This window comes from Rhinatrema bivittatum, chromosome 5 (genome assembly GCF_901001135.1).
Source record: "Rhinatrema bivittatum chromosome 5, aRhiBiv1.1, whole genome shotgun sequence".
NCBI classification, from domain to species: Eukaryota; Metazoa; Chordata; class Amphibia; order Gymnophiona; family Rhinatrematidae; genus Rhinatrema; species Rhinatrema bivittatum.
Genome location: NC_042619.1, coordinates 104,720,763 through 104,743,257, shown reverse-complemented (window position 1 = coordinate 104,743,257; position 22,495 = coordinate 104,720,763). Strand labels below are relative to the sequence as shown.

At 41.4% G+C, this 22,495-nt stretch overlaps 1 protein-coding gene across 3 annotated transcripts in view; it reads right to left on the bottom strand.

Moving 5' to 3' along the window:
- NBEA (neurobeachin) overlaps positions 1-22,495 on the bottom strand; it is a 2,460,099-nt gene that overhangs the window by 2,223,943 nt on the left and 213,661 nt on the right. For all 3 annotated transcript variants that reach the window (XM_029602688.1, XM_029602690.1, XM_029602689.1), the window contains exon 8: positions 5,569-5,715. In XM_029602688.1, coding sequence (XP_029458548.1) covers positions 5,569-5,715 — 147 coding nt within the window. The remainder of the gene's footprint in view (positions 1-5,568; positions 5,716-22,495) is intronic.

Here is a 22,495-nt window from a genome sequence, read left to right as displayed (position 1 = left end):
ACAGGTGCTTTTCAATATATATGATCTGGAAAGGAATACAACGAGTGAGGTTATCAAATTTGCAGATGATACAAAATTTTTCAGAGTAGTTGATTCACAAGCAGACTCTGATACATTACAGGAGGACCTTGCAAGACTGGAAGATTGGGCATCCAAATGGCAGATGAAATTTAATGTGGACAAGTGCAAGGTGTTGCATATAGGGAAAAATAACCCTTGCTGTAGTTACATGATGTTATGTTCCATATTAGGAGCTACCACCCAGGAAAAAGATCTAGGCATCATAGTGGATAATACTTTAAAATCATCGGCTCAGTGTGCTGCAGCAGTCAAAAAAGCAAACAGAATATTAGGAATTATTAGGAAGGGCAATGGTTAATAGAAAGGAAAATGTCATAATGCCTCTTTATCGGCTCCATGGTGAGACCGCACCTTGAATACTGTGTACAATTCTGGTCGCCACATCTCAAAAAAAGATATAGTTGCGATGGAGAAGGTAGCAGAGAAGGGCAACCAAAATGATAAAGGGGATGGAACAGCTCCCCTTTGAGTAAGGCTGAAGAGGTTAGGGCTGGTTCAGCTTGGAAAAGAGATGGCTGAGGGGGGATATGATAGAGGTCTTTAAAATCATGAGAGGTCTTGAACGAGTAGATGTGATTCGGTTATTTACACTTTCGAATAATAGAAGGACTAGGGGGTATTCCATGAAGTTAGCAAGTAGCACATTTAAGACTAATCGGAGAAAATTCTTTTTCACTCAATGCACAATAAAGCTCTGGAATTTGTTGCCTTAGTGTTTGGGTAATTGCCAGGTTCTTGTGGCCTGGTTTGGCCTCTGTTGGAAACAGGATGCTGGGCTTGATGGACCCTTGGTCTGACCCAGCATGGCAATTTCTTATGTTATGTTCTTATGTTCTAAATGTAATGAGAATGCGAAATTCAATGCTGTTTGGAAACCTTTTCAGTTCTGGTCAGAGAAATTAGTATGATCCTTGCTAGTTATGCTTTGAATGCATCAGTGTTTTATGGTGGTTTGTTTTTGTTTTGTTCTTCCATGCTATGTCATCGTGTTGGGGTGGTGGGGAGGTGGATGTTATGATTGAACCCCAAAGCAGATGCAAGGAGGTGCTTTGCTGGGTTTCTTTGGTTGTTTTTTCTTTCCTGTCCTTTGTTTATTGCTTTGCTGTGGTTCAGTAAAATTTTAACTGAAAAAAAAAAAAAAGAAACCAAAACACCCCAGAATCTTTGACCACGCTGAGGCTGGCCCTTTGCAACACTGGGAATGTTGTCTTACTGAGAAGAATTATCTGCAACTTACCTGCCGATTTTGAGCTCCTCCTAGCCCTAGGCTTGTCTCTGGCCCTCTTTATTTGTTATCCTGCTGCTTCCTTGTGGGCTGCAGCCTCTGGCTAACCATCAAGGTGGTCAATCTTCTTGGTGCCACCACTGAACATTTCTAATGCATCACATGTACACAGGAGCTGTCAGAGGTATGTGGATGAACCTCCTATGGTTTATATAATGGCTTGGACAAATGTGCTCCCCTCTGGCATGCAGGGAGGGATGCTCTGGAATACAAACTTTCTTTCCCTGCCCCCATTCATGTCACTCATTTACTCTTGCCTTCAATTTTAGGTGCTTGTTCTGCCTGCTACTTAGCAATTCAGGTTCTTCAGCCTCTCCTCATGGGTCATTCGATGGAGACCGCCCACCATTTTGGTAGCCCTTCTCTGGACCGCCTCCGTTCTCTCTCTGTCTCCTTTAGGATGCGGTCTCCAGAGCTCCAGGTGGGGCCTCACTGGGGACCTGTGCAGGGGGATTGTCGCTTCCCTTTTCTTGCTGAATATTCCTCTCTCTGTGCAGTCTAGCATTCTTCTGACAATAGCCAAAGCCGGGGGAGTGCTGGGCTGCGTGGAGAGAGGAATGTCTAGTGGGAGGGGGGGGGGGGGGGTGATCCCCTTGTGCAGGTCCTTGGTGGGGCCTAACCGGGAGTGTTGTGTTCAGTTCTGGAGACTGTGTCTCAGTGGGGGGGGGGGGGGGGGGGGGGCGACCAGTGTGGTCTCCATCGAGTGACTTGTGAGGGGAGGTTGAAGAACCTGAATATGTATACCCTGGAGGAGAGGAGAAGCAGGGTTGATATGATACAGACCTTCAGACACTTGAAAGGTTTAATGATCCATGGTCATCAACAAACCTTTTCCATTGGAAACAATTTAGTAGAACTAGGGATAATGATTTGAAACTCCAGGGAAGAAGACTTAGAACCAATGTCAGGACATTTTTCTTCATTGAGATGGTGGTGGATGCCTGGAATGCCTTTCTGGAGGAAGTGGTGAAGACTAAAACTGTGAAGGATTTCAAAGGGGCATGGAATAAACACTGTGGATCCCTAAAAGGCTAGGGGATGGGAATAAATAAAAAAGCTTAACCAGCACAGAGCAGCAGGGGATAATCTGCATGGAGTAGCAGTGACTGCCTTGGGAAGCTTGCTGGGTAGACTAGATGGACCATTTTGGTCTTTTTCTGCCGTCATTACTAAGTTACATTTATGAATAAATCCCTTTTTTCTATACTTTTCTCTTCTTCTTTCTCTTTCTTCATCTGGAATGATTTGTTGAAATTCCCTCATACTACTTTTGGGGAGGAGAGTTGGTGGGGGTTCAGAATAACTGGCAAATTCATGCTCAAAGTTTAAACTGACTAGAATTACTGTAAAAAAGTTAACCCTTTGACTTTTATTTTATTGAATTATTTGTGATTTGGACACCTTTCTTTTGAAGATTCTATAGAATAGTTTACAGTGTTTTCCTGTTGCTTAAACATTTGAACTTTTATATTCTTTTTTCACTGTTTGTTACTATTTCAAATTGTTTGACTAGAAAAACAAAAATAATTAAAAGAACATGCTGAAGTTCCAATACATTGCAGGTGGCTTGATGGAAGCTGCAAATGGAGGAAGGCCCATACAAATAGTCAATTAAAGGTTGTAAAGAAATAGGTCTACCTTTTAAATGATAGTAATATGTGCCAATTACACTTAGATGAACCATAAGAGAGTTAGTTTTAGGTCTAGATTCTGAGGCATGTAAAAAATATTCAAGCAGTTGCTGTGTGGGAGACAAAATAGGATGTAGGGTCTTGCTGTCACATCAGGCAGCAAACCTTCTCTACATATATGTCCTTCTAGAGACCACAAGAACTTGAGACATTGTATCTGTAAGATCACAGGAGCATATTTCTCCCCGTCAACATTCAGCCATGAGGGCAAAAGACTGGCAAGAAGTAACATTCCTCAATGTTGTGTTCCAACTTCATTGTTTCCTGATGGATAAACAACAAATGATTGGAAACCAAATGTGTCTTGGCCAAGAGGGTCTATTCTCACAGCCAGAAGTGACAGACAGATGTCTGAGATATCCTGGCCCTTTTCAGGATGGAATCAACCACCAGATATGTGTGGCAACCGGGACAAGTCAAATTCTTGGCTGCCTAGGTATGGCACTTGGTGACTGCCTTCTTGTGAACCAGAAATACTAAGTGTACAGTGCATAAATCATGGTAGAGGGGGTGGATGGGAAATGCTACCAATTCTTTTAGGTCATCCAGGTACTTCAGGGACCAAAAAAGGGTTGACTGTCGACCTTCAATTAATTTGATATGTATTTGACCATAACCTAAACAAAAGCTAAATCCTTAGGGAGGAACCTAACCCTTACATGTGGCGATGAAAGGTTAGAAATGAAGTCAAATATGTATTCCTTTTTGCAACCCAGATCCTCTGACTTATAGGGAGAATGCAATAACTGTTCTCAATCTCAGCAAAGACTGGAGGTGAAACTTGGGTACGAACAAACCCCAGTTGATTGCTCTTGGGGCACTGGAGCTGATCAGGACCAAGTAAAGAAGCTTCCCTCTCTGAGACAGCTGGGCTCCAACACAGCATGTCTGGCACCAAACCAGACTCTTCACATCAAAAACAGGATATTCAAAGTAGCTTGCACACTGCAGAGCAGTTTGCAGCAGGTAGCTTCACCCGCACTTGGAGCATCAGGCAACTCCCCTGCTGCTTTCCCCTTTAGTGTAGAGAAAATGGGTACATACAATATGAGTGGGAAGGAGGAGAAGGCCAACAAACCAACTCTGCTCATATTATGATTTTACAAAACATCTGAAAAATCTGTATAGCTTTACAGAACATTTTATATGAGTACACATAGTTTGGGAGGTTTTTTTGTAGGGCAGGAATGAAGTGTTACTAAATAAAATGTTAAATTAATAGCATTGTAAACACAAAATATATCTAAGACAAGGCCCTTAAATTCTGTTCACTACATACAAACCCACTTGTTAATTCTTGCAATATGTCATTAATTAATTAATTAATTTTTAAACAGTATAAATATCACATTAAACCATGATACTAATGTTTTGAAAACAAAACAAATCATTCGTTCATCCCGATTCATACTACATGCAACCACACAACCCCAACCCTATAAACCCTGTAAACCATCTGTCCCCAATAGCTTTAACCATCTACCCTTTAAATAAAAAATTCATAAGAACATGCCATACTTGGTCAGACCAAGGGTCCATCAAGCCCAGCATCCTGTTTCCACAGTGGCCAATCCAGGCCATAAGAACCTACAAGTACCCAAAAACTAAGTCTATTCCATGTTACCATTGCTAGTAATAGCAGTGGCTAATTTCTAATTCAGCTTAATTAATAGCAGGTAATGGACTTCTCCTCCAAGAACTTATTCAATCCTTTTTTAAACACAGCTATACTAACTGCACTAACCACATCCTCTGGCAACAAATTACAGAGTTTAATTGTGCATTGAGTAAAAAAGAACTTTCTCCCGATTAGTTTTAAATGTGCCACATGCTAACTTCATGGAGTTCCCCTTAGTCTTTGTATTATCCATATCTCAAAAATATTTATTTATTTATTTATTTAATTTTTTAATATACCGACATTCGATCTTAATTGAGATATCACACCGGTTTACGTTCAGGTACTGTAGGTATTTCCCTATCCCCAGAGGGCTTATAATCTAAGTTTTGTACCTGAGGCAATGTAGGGTAAAGTGACTTGCCCAAGGTCACAAGGAGCGACAGCAGGACTTGAAGCCTGGTCTCCTGGTTCATAGTCCACTGCTCTAACCACTAGGCTATTATAGGTTGTTATCCAAATTAATGTTCACTTTGTTCATATCACCTGCATTGGCAATACGTCCTTGTAAATTGTATTTATGCATCCACTCACCACTCTGTTCGCATCACCTGTGTAGGTCATACAATCCTTCTTCGTAGAATGTGCAAATCATATGAATCCTTGTAACACCATGCCCATAGGATGTATAGATCATATGAGTCCTTATAAGACCATGCCATGGTCTCTATACCGAAAGTTAATTCTTGACATATTGCAAGAATTAACGAGTGGGTTTGTATGTAGTGAGTAGAATTAAGGACGTTGTCTTAGATATAGTTTGGGTTTACATAAAGAGACAAGGGTGATTTGGTACCATTGAGGAAGTGAAATAAATTAATAGCATTTACCACCTTATAGCCAGGTCCCAGCTGATGTATTGCAAAAATCTGGGCTGGGTTCAAGGCTTCACTAAAAACATACACTGCTCCAAGTTGACCACAAAATACTCTATTTGCATCAGCAGTTTCTGAAGATCCAAGAAAGCATTTGTCATAACTCTGTTAAAGCAAAAGAAAAAAAAAGTGTTAATGCATATGTGATATAAACTGATCTGATATAAAGTAATGTAAGAGCAATTATTTAAAAGTTAGCATGCAATATCCTTGGGAAAAAAGATTATGACAAGTAAATTAATTGTATAAAATGGACAGATCCAAAACAGTTTTTATTGTGGAAATGCCAAAAAGGAAAAACAGAATGAGAACACAGGATCTATTGCATAGCATATTGAATTTTTGGCACGGCAATTCTTTTTCTATAGATCCTACTAAATATTAAATCAAGAAAAACACTAGCATTTTTCCAATCTGGACAATTTTTATAATTGTTAGTCTGTCCTAATCTGTTGTAACTATGTTTGAATATCGAATGAGTATTATAGATCCCATCTTTAAAAAAAAAAAAATCGTTTAAGCAAAAATGGAAGAAACTTCTGAACAAAGATTCATTTTCATTATTCCCACAAGTCAAACATAGAAACGACAGCAGAAGACCAAATGGCCCATCCAGTCTGCCCAGCAAGTTTCGCACTTTTTTTTTTTCATGCTTATCTGTTTCTCTTGGCTCTTAGTAACCTTTTGGTTCTATTTCCCTTCCACCCCCACCATTAATATAGAGAGCAGTGTTGGTGCTGCACATATTTTCCTTGATTCATGTCAGTGGCTGATCACAATACTCCTTTTCATTCATAGGAAGAATGCATTTAAAAAAGCAAAATTATCTATATATTTCAAATTATTAATCTATATCTTTAGGGTTATTTTAGATCTTTTGGCATGGACATCAGGGATGCGGCAGGAGCACATGGAATTTCTAAATGCAATTGCTAGGGAGAATAGCCTTTTTCTGCCTTATTTGGCACATCATTTATTTTAACAAAGGTCTCATGGGGCTGGGTCTCTGATAGGATTTATATTTGCTTTGTTGAAATGGCAGTTGGAATTTTTGTTTGTTGAAGGCATTTGCTGCTTTCTGCCTTTTGGTGATTACTTTACTGGTTCAATATAACAGTGAAACATTTATGCCTCTGAAGAAGCCATTTCTCCAATGAAACATGTTGGGTGTTATGTTGTTTCTTAACAATTGAAAGATTTTTATCTTCAGCTTTGAAAAGTGGAGAAACTATATTACGGAACTATAAAACAAAAACAAAATTGGCATTGGGCAATTCTGCCTAGAAAATAAAATGTCTGATCTCTGGAGGACAGAGTTTTCCCAACATGATGAACATAATCCATTGTGGTTCATTTCATTATGATATCAGCTTCTTGAATCTGAAACTACTAGTTTGATTCCTTTTACATTTTGGATGAAGAATTGCATTATAATATATTCAGTGTGTATGGTTTATTATAACCTAACAAAGCATCACAAGGGATTTGCTGAATATTGATATTTAGAATTTTCATGTGGATAATCAGTTTTTATATTTATTTGTTTTTATTCTATGTGTTTGTTTTTGTCCATTAGTTTGTTCTAATTTGTTTGTTGTGTGTGTGCCCTTGTATATAATTAGGTTGGTATAAAAAAAATTTGATTAGAGTGATATATGTAATTTTGTTATACATTATATTAATTGATTTTTGTCCAATCATTGTGGTTTTCTGAAAATATTTAATTGCAATAGAGTATTTATCTTTGATATATATTTAAATCTGGTATTTGCATTTCGCTGGTTTTATTTATAGAAAATTCCACAACTTTCACCAAATTGGGGTTTCTATCCTGGGGGTTAGAAACCCAATTTGCATCCTGGGTTTATCCTGGGTTTATCCTAACTATCCTTACCCATGGGCTCAATGATTCAGTAAGGGGATAGAGAATCAAAGTAGTATAAGTGTTAAAACAATCAATGTTGACATAGCTCATGAGCTGGACCCTTCACCTCTGTAACCAGATCTTAACAGTTCACCACAACCCCTTGCACAGCAGAAAAAGATGGACGTCAACAGCCACCTAACTACATGTAAGCTAGAGTGTCAGAAGCAGTGGCAGAACTTGATAACACCACAGACAGTGCCTCCAAAATGAACCATGTGGGATCTGTACAAGTATTTGAATGTAGTGAGTCAGTATCTGGTCCTATATTGCTGAAGAAGAAAGGGGGTGTCATAGAGCAAGGACTAAGATAAAAAAGGAGACACAAGTGGTAGGAGGGACAGGTCAGGTTCCAGCTCCAATAGTAATTAAGAGATAATTCAGATGGTAGTAACCCTAAATGACTCACGGGACACGGAAGAGGCATCGAGGGGGGGGCACCAGTATTGTACACGCTACCTCAATTGTGGTGGTGCTCTTACTCAGAGCTGAGTAAAAAAAAAAAAAAAAGAAGAGGTCTTTCCTGTTGGGGCTTTCTCTACCTCTAGTTTTAGTTGAATTTGTTCAAGTCTAGCTCTAGAACAAAGGTATAATTTCATCAGAATGGAGTGGATCTTTATTATTTGAATTATCGAAGCTTTGAATTCAACAAATCATTGGTCCTAAAACCCATAAGCTATTAACAGAACGGTAAGAAAAGAAAGATTCAAGCAATGACCAGATACAGAACAACAGATGAAAAACAGGGACCTCTAAGAAGAAAATGTAGCTAGATCAGAATCTCTGCCATTAAACTGTTACAGAGAATTGAGACAGAGCTGACAAGTCCAGAATCTGATAACTCACTACAGTAAATCCTGAATCAGCTAGTGGTAAGAGAATCAGTTCTAAATAAGTGACAGAGAAATTGAAGCTGTGATAACCTCCCTAGAAGAGATGCGTGAGAAAATAGAAACTACTGAAAGCTATTAAGTGTTTTATTTTCAGTTTAGTGAATGGAATATATCAGCTCTGAGAAACGTACAAGAAGAAATGCATTACTTCAGTTTTTGTTGTATGTTTCATTCCTAATTTGTAGTCACTTGTTTGCTATTTGTTAAGGGTCAGTATGTGTTGTAACACAGGTTAGATTTTCTGCTAGCATGTAACTTCGGTATATGATGCTGCAATAATCCCATTTGTCCTGTTTTCCCAAAAGGTGTACTGGTGGATTCAGCCCAATGTAATATTAGCAATGCTGCCTTTTCATATGTAGGGCTGATGCTGCTTGAGTCCTTAGAATTTGTGCTGTTTCAGTATAGCAGATTTGCTACATATAGCAGTGGCATACTAAGGAGAGGGACGGGGGGGGGGGGGGGGGGGTTCACCCCGGGTGACTACAAGGGGAGGATGCCATTGGCACTTGCAGGAAGGTCTCGCAGTGACACAGAGAAGTGAAGTGCTGACGGGGTTCCCACACCTTGTCAGCAAAAGTGAGGTTCTGCGGAGGAAGAGGCCCTGTGGTGCTGCTGGTGTTTCCTCCAAACTGGTGGCAGATGAAGAGACCTTGTTGTGCAGCCAGCAGCTGAAGAGGTCCAAAATATGTGTGAGACAGCAGCTCTGTGAGTGAGTGTGCCCATGTGTGAAAGTGTGTGCGCGCGCACGTGAAAGTGTGGGAAAATGTGTGCGTGTGTATGTGTAAAAATGTGTGTGTGTGTATGAGAGGGTGCTTGTGTTGATTTCTGAGAGAGATTGCCTATGCCTGCGCAGGTGTCTGAGAGAGTGCCTGCGCATATGTGCCTGTATATATGTGTGTGAGAGGAGTTAAAGTTTGTGTGATCTCCTCCAATCCATGACAATCTCAGGATGACTAGAAATATAAAGTTCCCAGGAATAGAAAGTGGGAGGTTTTTTTTATCCTTGTTATTTTTAATTATTGGATGTGATGTGTCTGCTGTTTTGAAATACTTTATTAGTGTTTGGTAATTCTATTCATCAGCTGTTTTGATATGCATATTTTTTAATATGGTTTTACTATTCTAATTGATAGGAAAATTAGTTCTTACCTGATAATTTTCGTTCCTGTAGTACCAAGGATCAGTCCAGACAGTAGGGTTATGTCTCCCTTCCAGTAGGTGGAGTCAGAGGTCAAAGTTCTAAGCACCTCCCATATCCCAGGGTGCCTCCTGCGATCCTCCAGTATTTTGAATAACAAAGCAGAAACTCATGAATAAGGATAATCAATGACTAGATCAACTATATATATGAATAGAACAAATACATAACCTGAAAAAACCATAACAATATTCAGAGCTTCTTAAATCATTGCATAGGAAAAATATAAAAAGGAAATCAAAATAAGAAATTAACAGTATTTAATAGCGAACACTCTGGAAAAATACTGGGCGGGCATCTGGACTGATCCTTGGTACTACAGGAATGAAAATTATCAGGTAAGAACTAATTTTCCTTTCCCTATACGTACCAGGATAAGTCCAGACAGTAGGGATGTACCAAAGTTGCCCTAAATGGGGTGGGATCCGGAGAGTCCTGCCTTCAGCACACTACTGCCGAAAGAGTCGACGTCTGGAGCGCGAACATCCAAACGATAATGTTTGGCAAAAGTGTGCAAAGATTTCCAAGTCACCGCTCTACAAATTTCTTGAGGTGAAACACAATGACTCTCGGCCCAAGACGCCGCCTGAGAGCGTATCGAATGTGCCTTGATACCATCAGGAACTGGACGACCGTTACAAATGTATGCCGAAGCAATGGCTTCTTTCAACCACTGTGCAATGGTAGCCTTAGAAGCCTGATAGCCCTTCTTAGGACCGCTCCATAGAACAAAAAGATGGTCAGAAAGACGAAAGACATTAGTAATCTCTAAATAACGTAAAAGCACTCGGCGGACATCAAGTCTTTTTAAGTCTCGTGATTGAGACTTAAATCTGGGAAGGCTGGCAATTCAACAGATTGATTGAGATGAAAAGAGGAATCCACTTTGGGTAAAAAGGATGGTACTGTGCGCAATGATATACCTGAATCTGAAATTCTCAAGAAAGGCTCACGGCAAGACAATGCCTGAATTTTTGAAATGCGTCTAGCAGAACAAATTGTTATGAGAAACACTGCCTTGAGCGTTAAGTCCTTCAAAGTTATTCGTTTAAGGGGTTCAAAAGGAGGAGCACAAAGACTACGAAGAACCAAATTCAGATTCCATGATGGACAGATAGCCCAGATTGGTGGTTTCAAATGTTTGGCTCCTTTGTGAAAATGGACATCCTGACGCATAGCAATAGACACACCATTCTCCATACCTCGTAAACAGCCTATTGCCGCAACTTGAACGCGGAGCGAATTATAAGCCAGACCCTTTTTTAAACCGTCTTGTAAAAAAGCCAAAATGTCTACAACTGTAGCTGCGTGAAGACAAACCGGACTTACTACACCAAGCATCAAATACCTTCCATACTCTAACATGGGTGAGAGAAGTAGAAGGTTTTCTCGAACTAAGCATGGTGGTGATGACTGAATCTGGATAGCCTTTCTTTTTTTAATTGCCTCCTTTCATAAGCCAGGCCGCTAGACAAAAGTGAAACACCTGGTCGAAATATACTGGACCCTGTCGAAGGAGGTTGTTGAGGTGGCCTAGGCGGACTGGACCGTCGATTGCTAAGTTGATGAGATCCGCATACCATGGTCTGCGAGGCCATTCTAGAGCAACAAGAATCACCGGACCTTCGTGGGATTCTAATCGTTTCACGACTTTTCCTATTAGTGGCCATGGTGGAAACACATAAAGAAGGATGTCTTTGGGCCAAGGTAGAACCAAGGCATCCACCCCTTCCGCTCCATGTTCTCTCCTTCGACTGTAGAACTGAGCCACTTTCGTGTTGACACGGGTAGCCATCAGATCTAACCTGGGTGTCCCCCACCTTTGAATGAGAATGTTCATTGCCTCCCAGGAAAGTTCCCACTCTCCGGGATCTAGATACTGACGACTGAGGAAGTCTGCTATGTGCGATGCCGCTAGACGGCGTAGATGAGATTCGGCCCAGGTCATTAGCATGTCTGCTTCTATGGCGACGGAGTGACTTTTTGTGCCGCCTTGCCTGTTGATGTACGCTACCATCATGGCATTGTCTGAGAGAACCCTCACCGACTGATGTTGAATAAGTGGTAGAAATCTGCGGAGTGCTAGTCGTACCGCTCTGGTTTCCAAACGATTGATGGGCCACTTGGCTTGTGAAGCTGTCCACCGACCTTGTGTCGAATGTGACTGGCATACAGCTCCCCAACCGAAAAGGCTGGCGTCACTAATATCCACTGAGGAGGCTCCAGGTCCATTCCTTCCTGCAAGTGACGTGGTACCAACCACCAATTTAAACTGGACCGAGCCGGCTCCAGAAGGAGTAGAGGAAGATGAAACTCCTCTGACTTGGGGTCCCACCTGGATGCCATAGAACCAAGAACCTGTAAATAATCCCATACCGTGGGTAAATTTAGATCCAAAAGCCGACGGACTTGAGCCATCAATTTGATCATCTGGTCCTGTGGAAGAAAAACCTTTCCCACAGCCGTATCGAATCGAGCACCCAGAAACTGCAAAACTTGCATCGGGACTAGATGACTTTTCTTGAAGTTGACTACCCAACCAAGTATATGAAGATGCAGCAGAACCTTTTGGATCGCTAGTTTGCAAAGAGTCTTCGACTTCGCTCGAATGAGCCAATCGTCAAGATAGGGAAGAACCAATATCCCTTCTCGTCTGAGTGCTGCTGCAACTACCACCATTACCTTGGTAAACACTCGAGGTGCAGTTGCTAGACCGAATGGAAGAGCCCAAAACTGATAGTGTTCGCCCAATACCATGAAACGAAGATATCTCTGGTGGGATTCTTGAATTGGTATATGTAGATAAGCTTCTGACAGATCTAAAGAAGCCAAAAATTCATTTTTGTGGACGGCCGCAATGACTGATCTCAAGGTCTCCATACGGAAACAAGGAACCCGAAGTGACTTGTTTACTTCCTTCAAGTCTAATATTGGACGAAATGTTCCTTCTTTTTTGGGAACAATGAAATAAATGGAGTAACAACCGGTTCGATATTCGGACAGAGGAACCGGAACAATAGCTCCTAGATCCTGCAACCGATGTAAGGTTTGACGAACAAGTTGCTGCTTTAGAAGTGAACCGCTTGGAGATACTAGAAACAGATACTTTAATGGGCATGCAAAATCCAAAGCGTAGCCTTGTTTTATAATATTGAGGACCCAATTGTCTGAGGTAATTTTGACCCATTCCCTGTGAAAACTTGAGAGACGTCCTCCTATTTCTGGCACCAAGGAATGGGCCGGCGCACCTTCATTGTGGAGATTTGGAGGATGGAAAAGTTTGGGAGCTGTTAGAACGGAGAGGCCGTCTCCCACGAAAGGAATGGGCCCAAACCTGAGCCCTTGAAAGCTGTTGACGTGTAGAAAAAGATGGAATTCTACCAGTACAGAATCTTCTCTGGCCCCGAAAACGGCCTCTAAAGGAATTGAACGAACGATAGGAATGAGGTTTATCCTCTGGTAATTTATAAACTTTATTATCTCCCAAATCTTTAATGAGCTGCTCTAACTCTTTCCCAAAGAGTAATGATCCTTTAAATGGAAAAGAACCCAAGCGAGATTTGGAAGTTGCGTCAGCTGCCCAATGACGAAGCCAAAGAAGCCTCCTTGCAGAAACTGCAGAAGCCATAGTACGAGACGAAGTACGTAACAAGTCATATAAAGCATCAGCAGTGTATGCTACTGCTGATTCTAAACGATTGGCTTGTTCAAGTTCTGCTGACGGCAAATCCTGAGAGGTAAGAAACTGTTGGACCCACCGAAGAGTTGCCCTCTGCATTAGACTACTGCACACCGCCGCCAGAACACCTAAAGCGGATACCCAAAGACACGCTTAAGAAGAACCTCAAGTTTTCTATCCTGAAAATCCTTTAGAGCAGTGCCTCCAGTTACTGGAATTGTGGTGTGCTTAGCAATAGCAGAAACTGCAGAATCAACCTGAGGGACCTTTAACAAATCCAAAAATTCTTGTGGAAGTGGATAAAGTTTATCCATAGCTCTAGTAACCTTAAGACCAGCTTCTGGGAAATCTCATTCTCTAGTAAGCAACTGGAAAAGCTTAGGATGAAAAGGAAAGGATTTAGGCAGAGCCCTAATCCCTGCGAGAACAGGATCCCCAGGAGTGGAATCCGTTACTGGTTGTGGTGCTGGAATTGCCAGTTCCTCTAGTACAAAAGGAATAAGAGGATCTAACTCCTCTTTGTGAAACAATCGCAGTACTTGGGGATCATCCCCTTCCACCAGCGCTGATCCCATAACCTCTTCATCAATATCATCAGCTGATGATCCCAGAAGTGGGTCTTGTAAGTCAGGATCCTGACCCATATTAATTAAATGTGACATAGGTTCCTCTGCATGCTTAAGAATCTTAGCAGAGGGTGGATGATTACCTTCTGTATCTACTGTAGCCTCCAATATGCCTTATGCATAAGCAAAATATATTGTGATGAAAATGGCTGCTTTAATACCACCCCCCCCCCCCGGGGGTAAAGAAGGTTGAATATTATCATTTTCGTTCAAACTAGAGTGCTCTGGGGCTAAAATAGGAGGTGATAAACATTCAATGTGCTCCCCTCCGTCTGACCGCGAGCCAACGCGATCGTCGTTTAAATTCAAAATGGCTGCCGCTGCCCCGCAATTCGGAGACGGGGCCGTTATAGGTAAGGAAATCAGCTGTGAAGCATTTAAATCGCGCGTATGCGGCAACTGCCGTTTTCTGCCAGTAAGAGGTAGCTCAGATGACCCTTCGCCGCCAGAAACGCAGCGAAAGCACAGACTGTCTCTGGAGAGCCGTGCTGCCGGCTCTCCACAGGCAGAACAGAGACAACCGCATGGCATAACAAAAAAGAAATTAATAAGCAACTCTGAAAAAAAGAAAGGCTTCAAATAAATTTGTCTTGTGTCCTTCCCAATATTAAAATTTGCCTTGAACTTAACAGTATTTTTTGTTTTTTTTTAAACTGCTATACAGTTAATGGAGCTATCTCTTCAGGGGAATGAAACCTCCCTGGAAATCAACAAAAAATCTCTAACCTTCCTTCAGAGGCATATAAACTTCTCTGGCACTGAAAGGGGGAGGGACCGGCCCACCGGTAAATCCCCTCTTTGCCCGGGAATAATTAAAGTCTTCTGGGTGTCAAGGCCAACGGACACAGCATCAAATTAATTCTAAATTCTTTTTTTTTTTTTTTTTTTTTTTTTTTAAACATAAGAAGATCTAGTCAAAGATCAGCCAGGGACAAAAAAACTCCCTAAATTTACTCAGCTGACCAAGGTAACAGGACCGCAGGGGATGTCTTCCTTCACCTGCTGGAGTCAGAGGAATACTGGAGGATCGCAGGAGGCACCCTGGGATATGGGAGGTGCTTAGAACTTTGACCTCTGACTCCACCTGCTGGAAGGGAGACATAACCCTACTGTCTGGACTGATCCTGGTACGTACAGGGAATTATATTTCTTGATTGTAAGGTTTTGAGGAGTAGTGATGTTCTGCACACAAAATCTGGCTTGTTGCAGTTTCCAGTTCAGTTTTTGTCTGCATGTGCATGTGTATTAGTGTGTGAGAGAGACACACACAGTGAAAACGTGTGTGTGTCTCCCACACACACACTCACCCATGCTCCCCCTCTGTCTCTCACCAAGCGTGTATGTGTGTGCATGTGTGAGAGAGAGGGAGCATATTGTGTGTGTGCATGCATGCCCCCAGTCTACGACATTGACGGATATGGAGCACGGGAGATTTTTAAAATCTTTATTAGTTTTAATCATTGGGTGTTTTTTCATGTGTCTGCTGTTTTGAAATATTTTATCAATGTTTAGGAAATTTTAAAATTATATATTGGGGGTTGGTGCCAAAGGAAGAATCCACCCCAGGTGCCAAATACTTTAGGTACGCCACTGCATATAGTAAGTTCCAAGTGACATTTTTTGCAGGTTTTTATACTGCACCACATCATACCTAATTGTGTTGCTGCTAATGAGGTGACAACAACATTTGAATAATGTGTTTTGTATGTTGAGTTTAATAGGAATGTCCTACTTCTACTTTGGTAATCACAACAAAGTTTTATCTATCCCCTATACTCAATGATACATCATACACAAAAATAGGGGAAACTATAATATTTCAATAGTCCTGCTGTATTGAACATCCCAATATTTTATTCACATATCATTTTATTCAGTCATTTACACATACAATATCAAACCTTTGCTTTTTACAATGTATTTAAAACATATCAATAAGGACACGTGTGGCATACATGGTCTTCCACTTTAGATAAACCACTTCATACTAATATTCATTAACAATCCCCCTAAAATATTGCACACATACTCATCCTTCACACTCATACTACCAGTCCATCTAAGGACATTTGTTAAAACTAACCCCAATACCAACCCCTTTATCACATTAATCTTGCATGTAATTTTCACTAATTTTTCTCCTATAATCCATACAAGGGCCCTTGTTTCACCCCTAAAGGCTTCCTCAGGGGATATAATCTTCTCTTCTCTTCATTTATTTTTCTTTCCCAGCTTCAATATCTTCCAACCTCAGCTCTAGTTATGTTTCCACTTCCTTGTTTACACATGTCCACGCCAGTCTACTTCTACTTTGCACACACTTTTGGGGGATTCTATGTAGATGCAGGGTATATTTATTGAACTTGACGTACAGAGTTTATATTGAGTTCTGCCCCCCTCCTGTATTGACTCCAGTCTTCACTAATGTTGTACGACTTAATAGTCTGGGGGGGGGGGGAGGGGCAGATGTTTATTATACTAGCAGTGCAGGGAGGGAAGGTCAAGAACAGTTATGCAGAGAATCAGGAGGGATTGGGAGGGTAGGGATAGGAGCTCCCTGAAAATGCTGCGAGCAGCTGGTGGATGACAGAGTGCAGATTTCAGTTTTTGAACAGTGTATCAGTTAGCCTAGAGCCAGCCCTGAACTCACCCAGTTGCATGAGATAGATCTGCATACAATGGAGGCAGTGCATGCAAATCTACCTCGACATATTCATTGTAGATACCCTGAAAACCAGACTGGTTGGATGTGCCCCCAGAAATGGGTTGACAACCATTAATCTAGGGTATACATATTTAGATTTTGTTGTATTAGTTTCCATTAAATATGAAAAATATAAATAGAATAAAGGAAAATTAGGTCATCACAGAATCATGATTATATATCAAAGAATCAATTCCAGAGAAAACAGAGATCAATGCACAACTCAAGTCCACAATATGGGGGGATGTGAGGGGGTGGGCAAATTATCTATAAAGAAAAGCTTCACACAAATCATACACGATATAGTAAATCCCCATTACAAATTCATTAATCATGAACCATGTGGGTACAGGATACAGAAGAGGCCACTATGGCAAGAAGGGTGATGCATTTGAGGGAGGTACCGTTTAGCCCTGACTATCTTTTCACTAACAACTTGTACAACAGTATAATCAATTCTTTTCTAATAGTTATATCCTTCCTTATGCATTCCATCATCACTCTAGTTCTGGCCACCACCTTTAAAGGATTAGGAAATGAAATGTTAATTATCTGAATTCCCCCACCTTCTCTGCCCACCCCATTGGCTGTTTTGCACATAGAGGCTTTTAGGAGGCTCTTTCCTTGCAGCCTATTTTTAAAAAACCCACACTTGATTTAGCAGGCTCAAGCAACTATATACCCATTTCTTCTTTTACTTTTGTTGCAAAGATAATTTAAAATGTTGCCTTGATACAATTAACTGTTCATCTTGAATAAAATGATATTTTAGACCCCCACCAATTTGATTTTAGAAAATCCATGAGAACAGAGCTTCTGCTTTTATCTCTCTCAGATTCTTTTAGAAGAGGGCTTCATGGTAGCAATGAATTCCTTCTTGTATCTCTTGATATTTCTGCCTCCTTTGATACAGTCGACCATGAGATACTTTTATTTTGTCTTCAAGAATGTGGCACTGAGGGAAAAGTCTTAGATTGGTTCTCTTCCTTTATTAGGAATTGATCGCTACAGGTATAATGAAATAATGAAGTTTTACAAACAACTTTGATGGATAGAGGGAGTTCCATAAGGTTCTGCTCTTTCAGCAGTCCTATTTTAATATTCACATGGCCCACATTGCAAAACTGCTTGCAACTATTTGTGATGGATATAAAATGTATGCAGACTATTTACAGCTCTTTATTCATCTACATAGCACTTGTAAGGATACGATGGAGTTCTTAGATATTTATCTGTCCTCTATTCATTCTTGGTTACATCATAATAAATTATCCCTGAACATGGCCAAAACAGAATTTGAGATAATTCAACAATCTCATACCCCAAAAGCTTACCCACCAGCTTTGTTGGGTAACTGTTCATTCAATATCTCTGACTCAATTAAAAGTTTAGGAGTATTGATTGACCTCACCTCTCTTTTAAACCCCAGATTAAATCTATTAGATCTGGATTTTTCAAACTGTGAGTAATTACAGATCTCAGGCATTTACTTTTTACCTCAGATTTTCAGACAATTGTTCAGGCAATTATTTTCCAGATAATTGACTATTGTATCAGTCGCTACCTTGGTCTGCCAGCCTCTACTCTACAACCTTTGCAATTACTGTTAAATTCTGCCGCTCAGCTGATTTCAGGTACTAAGCAAAATCAACACATAACCCCTATACTCAAAGTTAAAGTGGTTACCAGTTAATCAACGAATCAGTTATAGGGTAGGTATGATTGTAGTCAAGTTGTTAAATGCAAATACGTGTTCTTGGGCAAATGCTATGTTAAAAGTGTACAAACCATCCCAACTACTTTCTTCCTAGCATGGACTACTTGATGTGACATCAATCCGACTCACTTGTTTAACATCCACCAGAGATTCAGCCTTTTCTGTAGCTGCACTCTCCCTATGGAACTCCTTGCCAGCTGATTTATGACTAAATCTTAGTAGTAAAACTTTCTGAAGTAGTCTTAAAGCCTTTCTTCTGAAGCAGTTCTCTTGACTTTTGATTTTATTGATCAATGACCTATGTGTAGGTTTGATGTCAAATTAATGCTGGAATATTCCTATTGTTTAATGAATGTTTTATATATATGTTTTTGTTTTATATGTATATATTTTTATTTGTAAGCATGTTTTACTGTACATTGCTTCAGCCTTTTTGTGGGAAGCAATTAATAAATTTTATTAAATGAAAAAAAAAAAAAAGAGGTGCCCTTCCTCATTTATTCTTACATATAAACCCACCTGATTTAGTTCTTCCCAATCACGACCTTACTGTTTTAACTCAAAGCATCTTATTTGTTTGATATGTGTCTCTTCTCTGTCAAACTAAGTTCCAAAAAGCAAGGGCTGTCGTCCTTGTGTTTCTTTCTGTACTGCACTGCATACATCTGATAGTCCTATATGAATGTTTAATAACAGTCAAATGCTAATAGTATCTTTAAATCAGGGACACCTACAAAGGCAACTTAAAGTTTACTCAAATCATTTTTGGAAAACAGATAGTAGAAAGTGTCCCTGAATTAAATGTAATTAACTTGAATCAGTCACAATAACATTGGAATAATTTAAGTGATATCCATTCATTAAGCAATACAGACCTAGTAATTAAACTTGTGCAAAAAATGTAAAAAGCTTATGATGTACATAGTATTCATATTTTCCAAGATTTTGGAGAATGCTACACAAAAAGAAGTGTAAAATATTTAAAGAAAGATTATCTTAAAATTACAATTGAAATTGCTTGTCTGTAGCTAGTAAAACAGGACACATTTGAAAACCCAAATATAATTTTTATTTTTTTTTTACTTAATTTGAGAAGGTAAAATTTGTATTAGACAGGTTATTTTTACAATTCTTAAATCAGTATTTCTCAACTATCTCCTGGAGGCACATCTATCTAATCTGATTTTCAGGATTGCCACGATAAATGTGCATGAAATAGTTTGCATACACTGAGCCTTCAGGAGAGTGTGGGAAAGCAATGTTGGGATTACTACCTGATAATCCCCTTTTCCTTAGTGTAGACAGATGGACTCAGAACAAATGGGATAGTATCCGCGTGCTAGCAGTTGGAGACGGATCTGACTTCAGCACGGGGGCGTATATATCCCCACAGGAAGCGTAGCTATTCAGTAATCTTCCTTGCAAAAGCTGTTAGAGATGTGTGTACTGATGCTCAGTTAAAAAGTGAAACAGGATTCCCCTGACCGATTGACAGTAGCTGGAGACCGCCAGCATTCCCAACCGGAAGGCGTGGACACCTGGTAGAGTGTACGCTCTTATGGAAACAGAGGACATGGCTTACCTTGAATCGGTGATACCCATGTACGCAGGCAGCTGGGCGGGATGCTGAGTCCATCTGTCTACACTAAGGAAAAGGGGATTATCAGGTAGTAATCCCAACATTTCCTGGCGTGTAGCTAGATGGACTCAGAACAAATGGGATGTACAAAAGCTTTACTCCCAGCCTGGGCGGGAGGCTGCCTGAGGCCCATGTAGTACCGCCCGCGCAAATGCCGAGTCCTCCCCGGCCTGAACATCCAGACGATAGAACCTGGAGAAGGTATGGAGGGAAGACCAAGTCGCTGCTTTACAGATTTCCGCAGGCGATAGCATCCTGGATTCTGCCCAAGATGCTGCTTGTGCTCTGGTAGAATGAGCCTTGACCTGTAGAGGCGGAGACTTCCCGGCCTCTACGTACGCTGCTCTGACAACTTCTTTTAATCCAGCGGGCGATGGTGGGCCGCGAGGCCGCTTCACCTAGCTTCTTCCCGCTGTACAGGACGAACAGATGGTCCGTCTTTCGTAAGTCTTGTGTAAGTTCCAAATATCTGGGCAGCAATCTGCCAATGTCGAGATGGCGTAACAAACGCCCTTCTTCAGATTTCTTCAGACCCGCCGTGGTAGGCAAGGATATGGTTTGATTAAGATGAAACTGTGAAACCACCTTAGGTAGAAAGGAGGGAACCGTACGAAGATGGATAGCCTCAGGAGTGAGTCTGAGAAAGGGATCACGGCAGGACAATGCTTGTAGTTCTGAGATGCGGCGGGCTGAACATACAGCCAGCAAGAATACCATCTTCAAAGTGAGGGAACGAAGAGACAGGCCCCGAAGGGGTCTGAAGGTGGATCCCGCAAGGAAATCCAAAACAAGGTTGAGGTTCCACAAAGGTACAGGCCACTTCAGTGGCGGACGAATATGCTTGACTCCCTGCAGGAAGCGAGAAACATCCTGGTGCTTGGCGATGGTCTTGCCATCCCTCCTGGGACCATAGCAAGACAGTGCAGCCACCTGAACCTTGATGGAGCTGAGGGAGAGACCCTTCTGAAGGCCATCCTGCAGGAAATCCAACACAATAGGGATTGTGGTTGCATGAGGATTGGTGCAGTGAGTGTCGCACCATGCTTCAAATACTCTCCAGATCCGGATGTATGTGAGGGATGTGGAAAACTTGCGAGCTCGGAGGAGGGTATCAATCACGGGCTCCGAGTAACCCCTCTTCTTCAATCTAGCCCTCTCAAGGGCCATACCGTAAGAGAGAATTGAGCCGGATCCTCGTGAAGAATGAGAAAAAAAAAGAGAAAAATTAAAGTAGTCTTGGAAAGCACGCTCAACTAGCGTGCAGGCACTCCAAACTGCTTTGGAGACGGAAATTACTGAATAGCTACGCTTCCTGTGGGGATATATACGCCCCCGTGCTGACGTCAGATCCGTCTCCAACTGCTAGCACGCGGATACTATCCCATTTGTTCTGAGTCCATCTGGCTACACGCCAGGAAAATGTTGGTTACCTGTGAGAACAGGTATTCTCACAGGACAGCAGGATGTTAGTCCTCACATATGGGTGACATCACAGGATGGAGCCCAATCACGGAACACTTTTGTCAAAGTTTCCAGAACTTTGACTGGCCCCTACTGGGCATGCCCAGCATGGCACTAACCCTGCAGCCAGCAGGGGTCCCTCCTTCAGTCTTGTTTAAAAGCTACAGGCAGTGCCAAAAAATAAAATAAGAAAACGTTACGAACCCAACATCACGGAGCAGTGGGCGGGTTTCATGAGGATTAACATCCTGCTGTCCTGTGAGAACACCTGTTACAGGTAAGCAACATTTGCTTTCTCACAGGACAAGCAGAATGGTAGTCCTCACATATGGATGATTACCGAGCTGAGGATGTCCGAGAAATGCACTAAATGTACCCAGGTGTCCGAAGCACTAGGACTGGGATAAAATTTGGTCGAGGGCATCCTGAATCCTAATGGGCAGGCGGAAGGGTGTTGGTACGTCACGCTGTAAACAGGTTACGAAGGACAGACTGGCCGAAGATGGAATCTTGTCTTCCGGCTTTGTCCAAGCAATAGTGGGCTGCAAAGGTGTGGAGAGAACTCCAAGTGGCAGCCCTTCAAATGTCAGGAAGCAGCACCGATCGTAGGTGTGCTACTGAAGTCACCATGGCCATCACAGAGTGTGCTTTAACACGGTCTTGAAATGGAATGCCTGCTTGCTGGTAGCAAAAGGATATGCAGTCCTTTTACCAGGAAGAGAGAGTCTGCTTACCCACAGGCTTCCCTAACTTATTAGGATGGAAAGAGACTAACAACTGAGTGCTTTCCCTGTGGGTAGCTGTTCGGTCTAGGTAGAACGCTAGAGCATGCACAGCCTGTTCTCCTGGATTGGAATGGGGCCTGGGAAAAAAGGTAGGTAGTATGATGGACTGATTTAGATGAAAATCCAAAACTACCTTGGGTAAGAATTTAGGGTGAGTGTGGAGTACTGCCCGGTCCTGCAGAAGTTCAGTGTAAGGCGGATAGGTAACTAAGGCCTGTAATTTACTAACTCTGCGAGCTGAAATGATTGCCAAAAG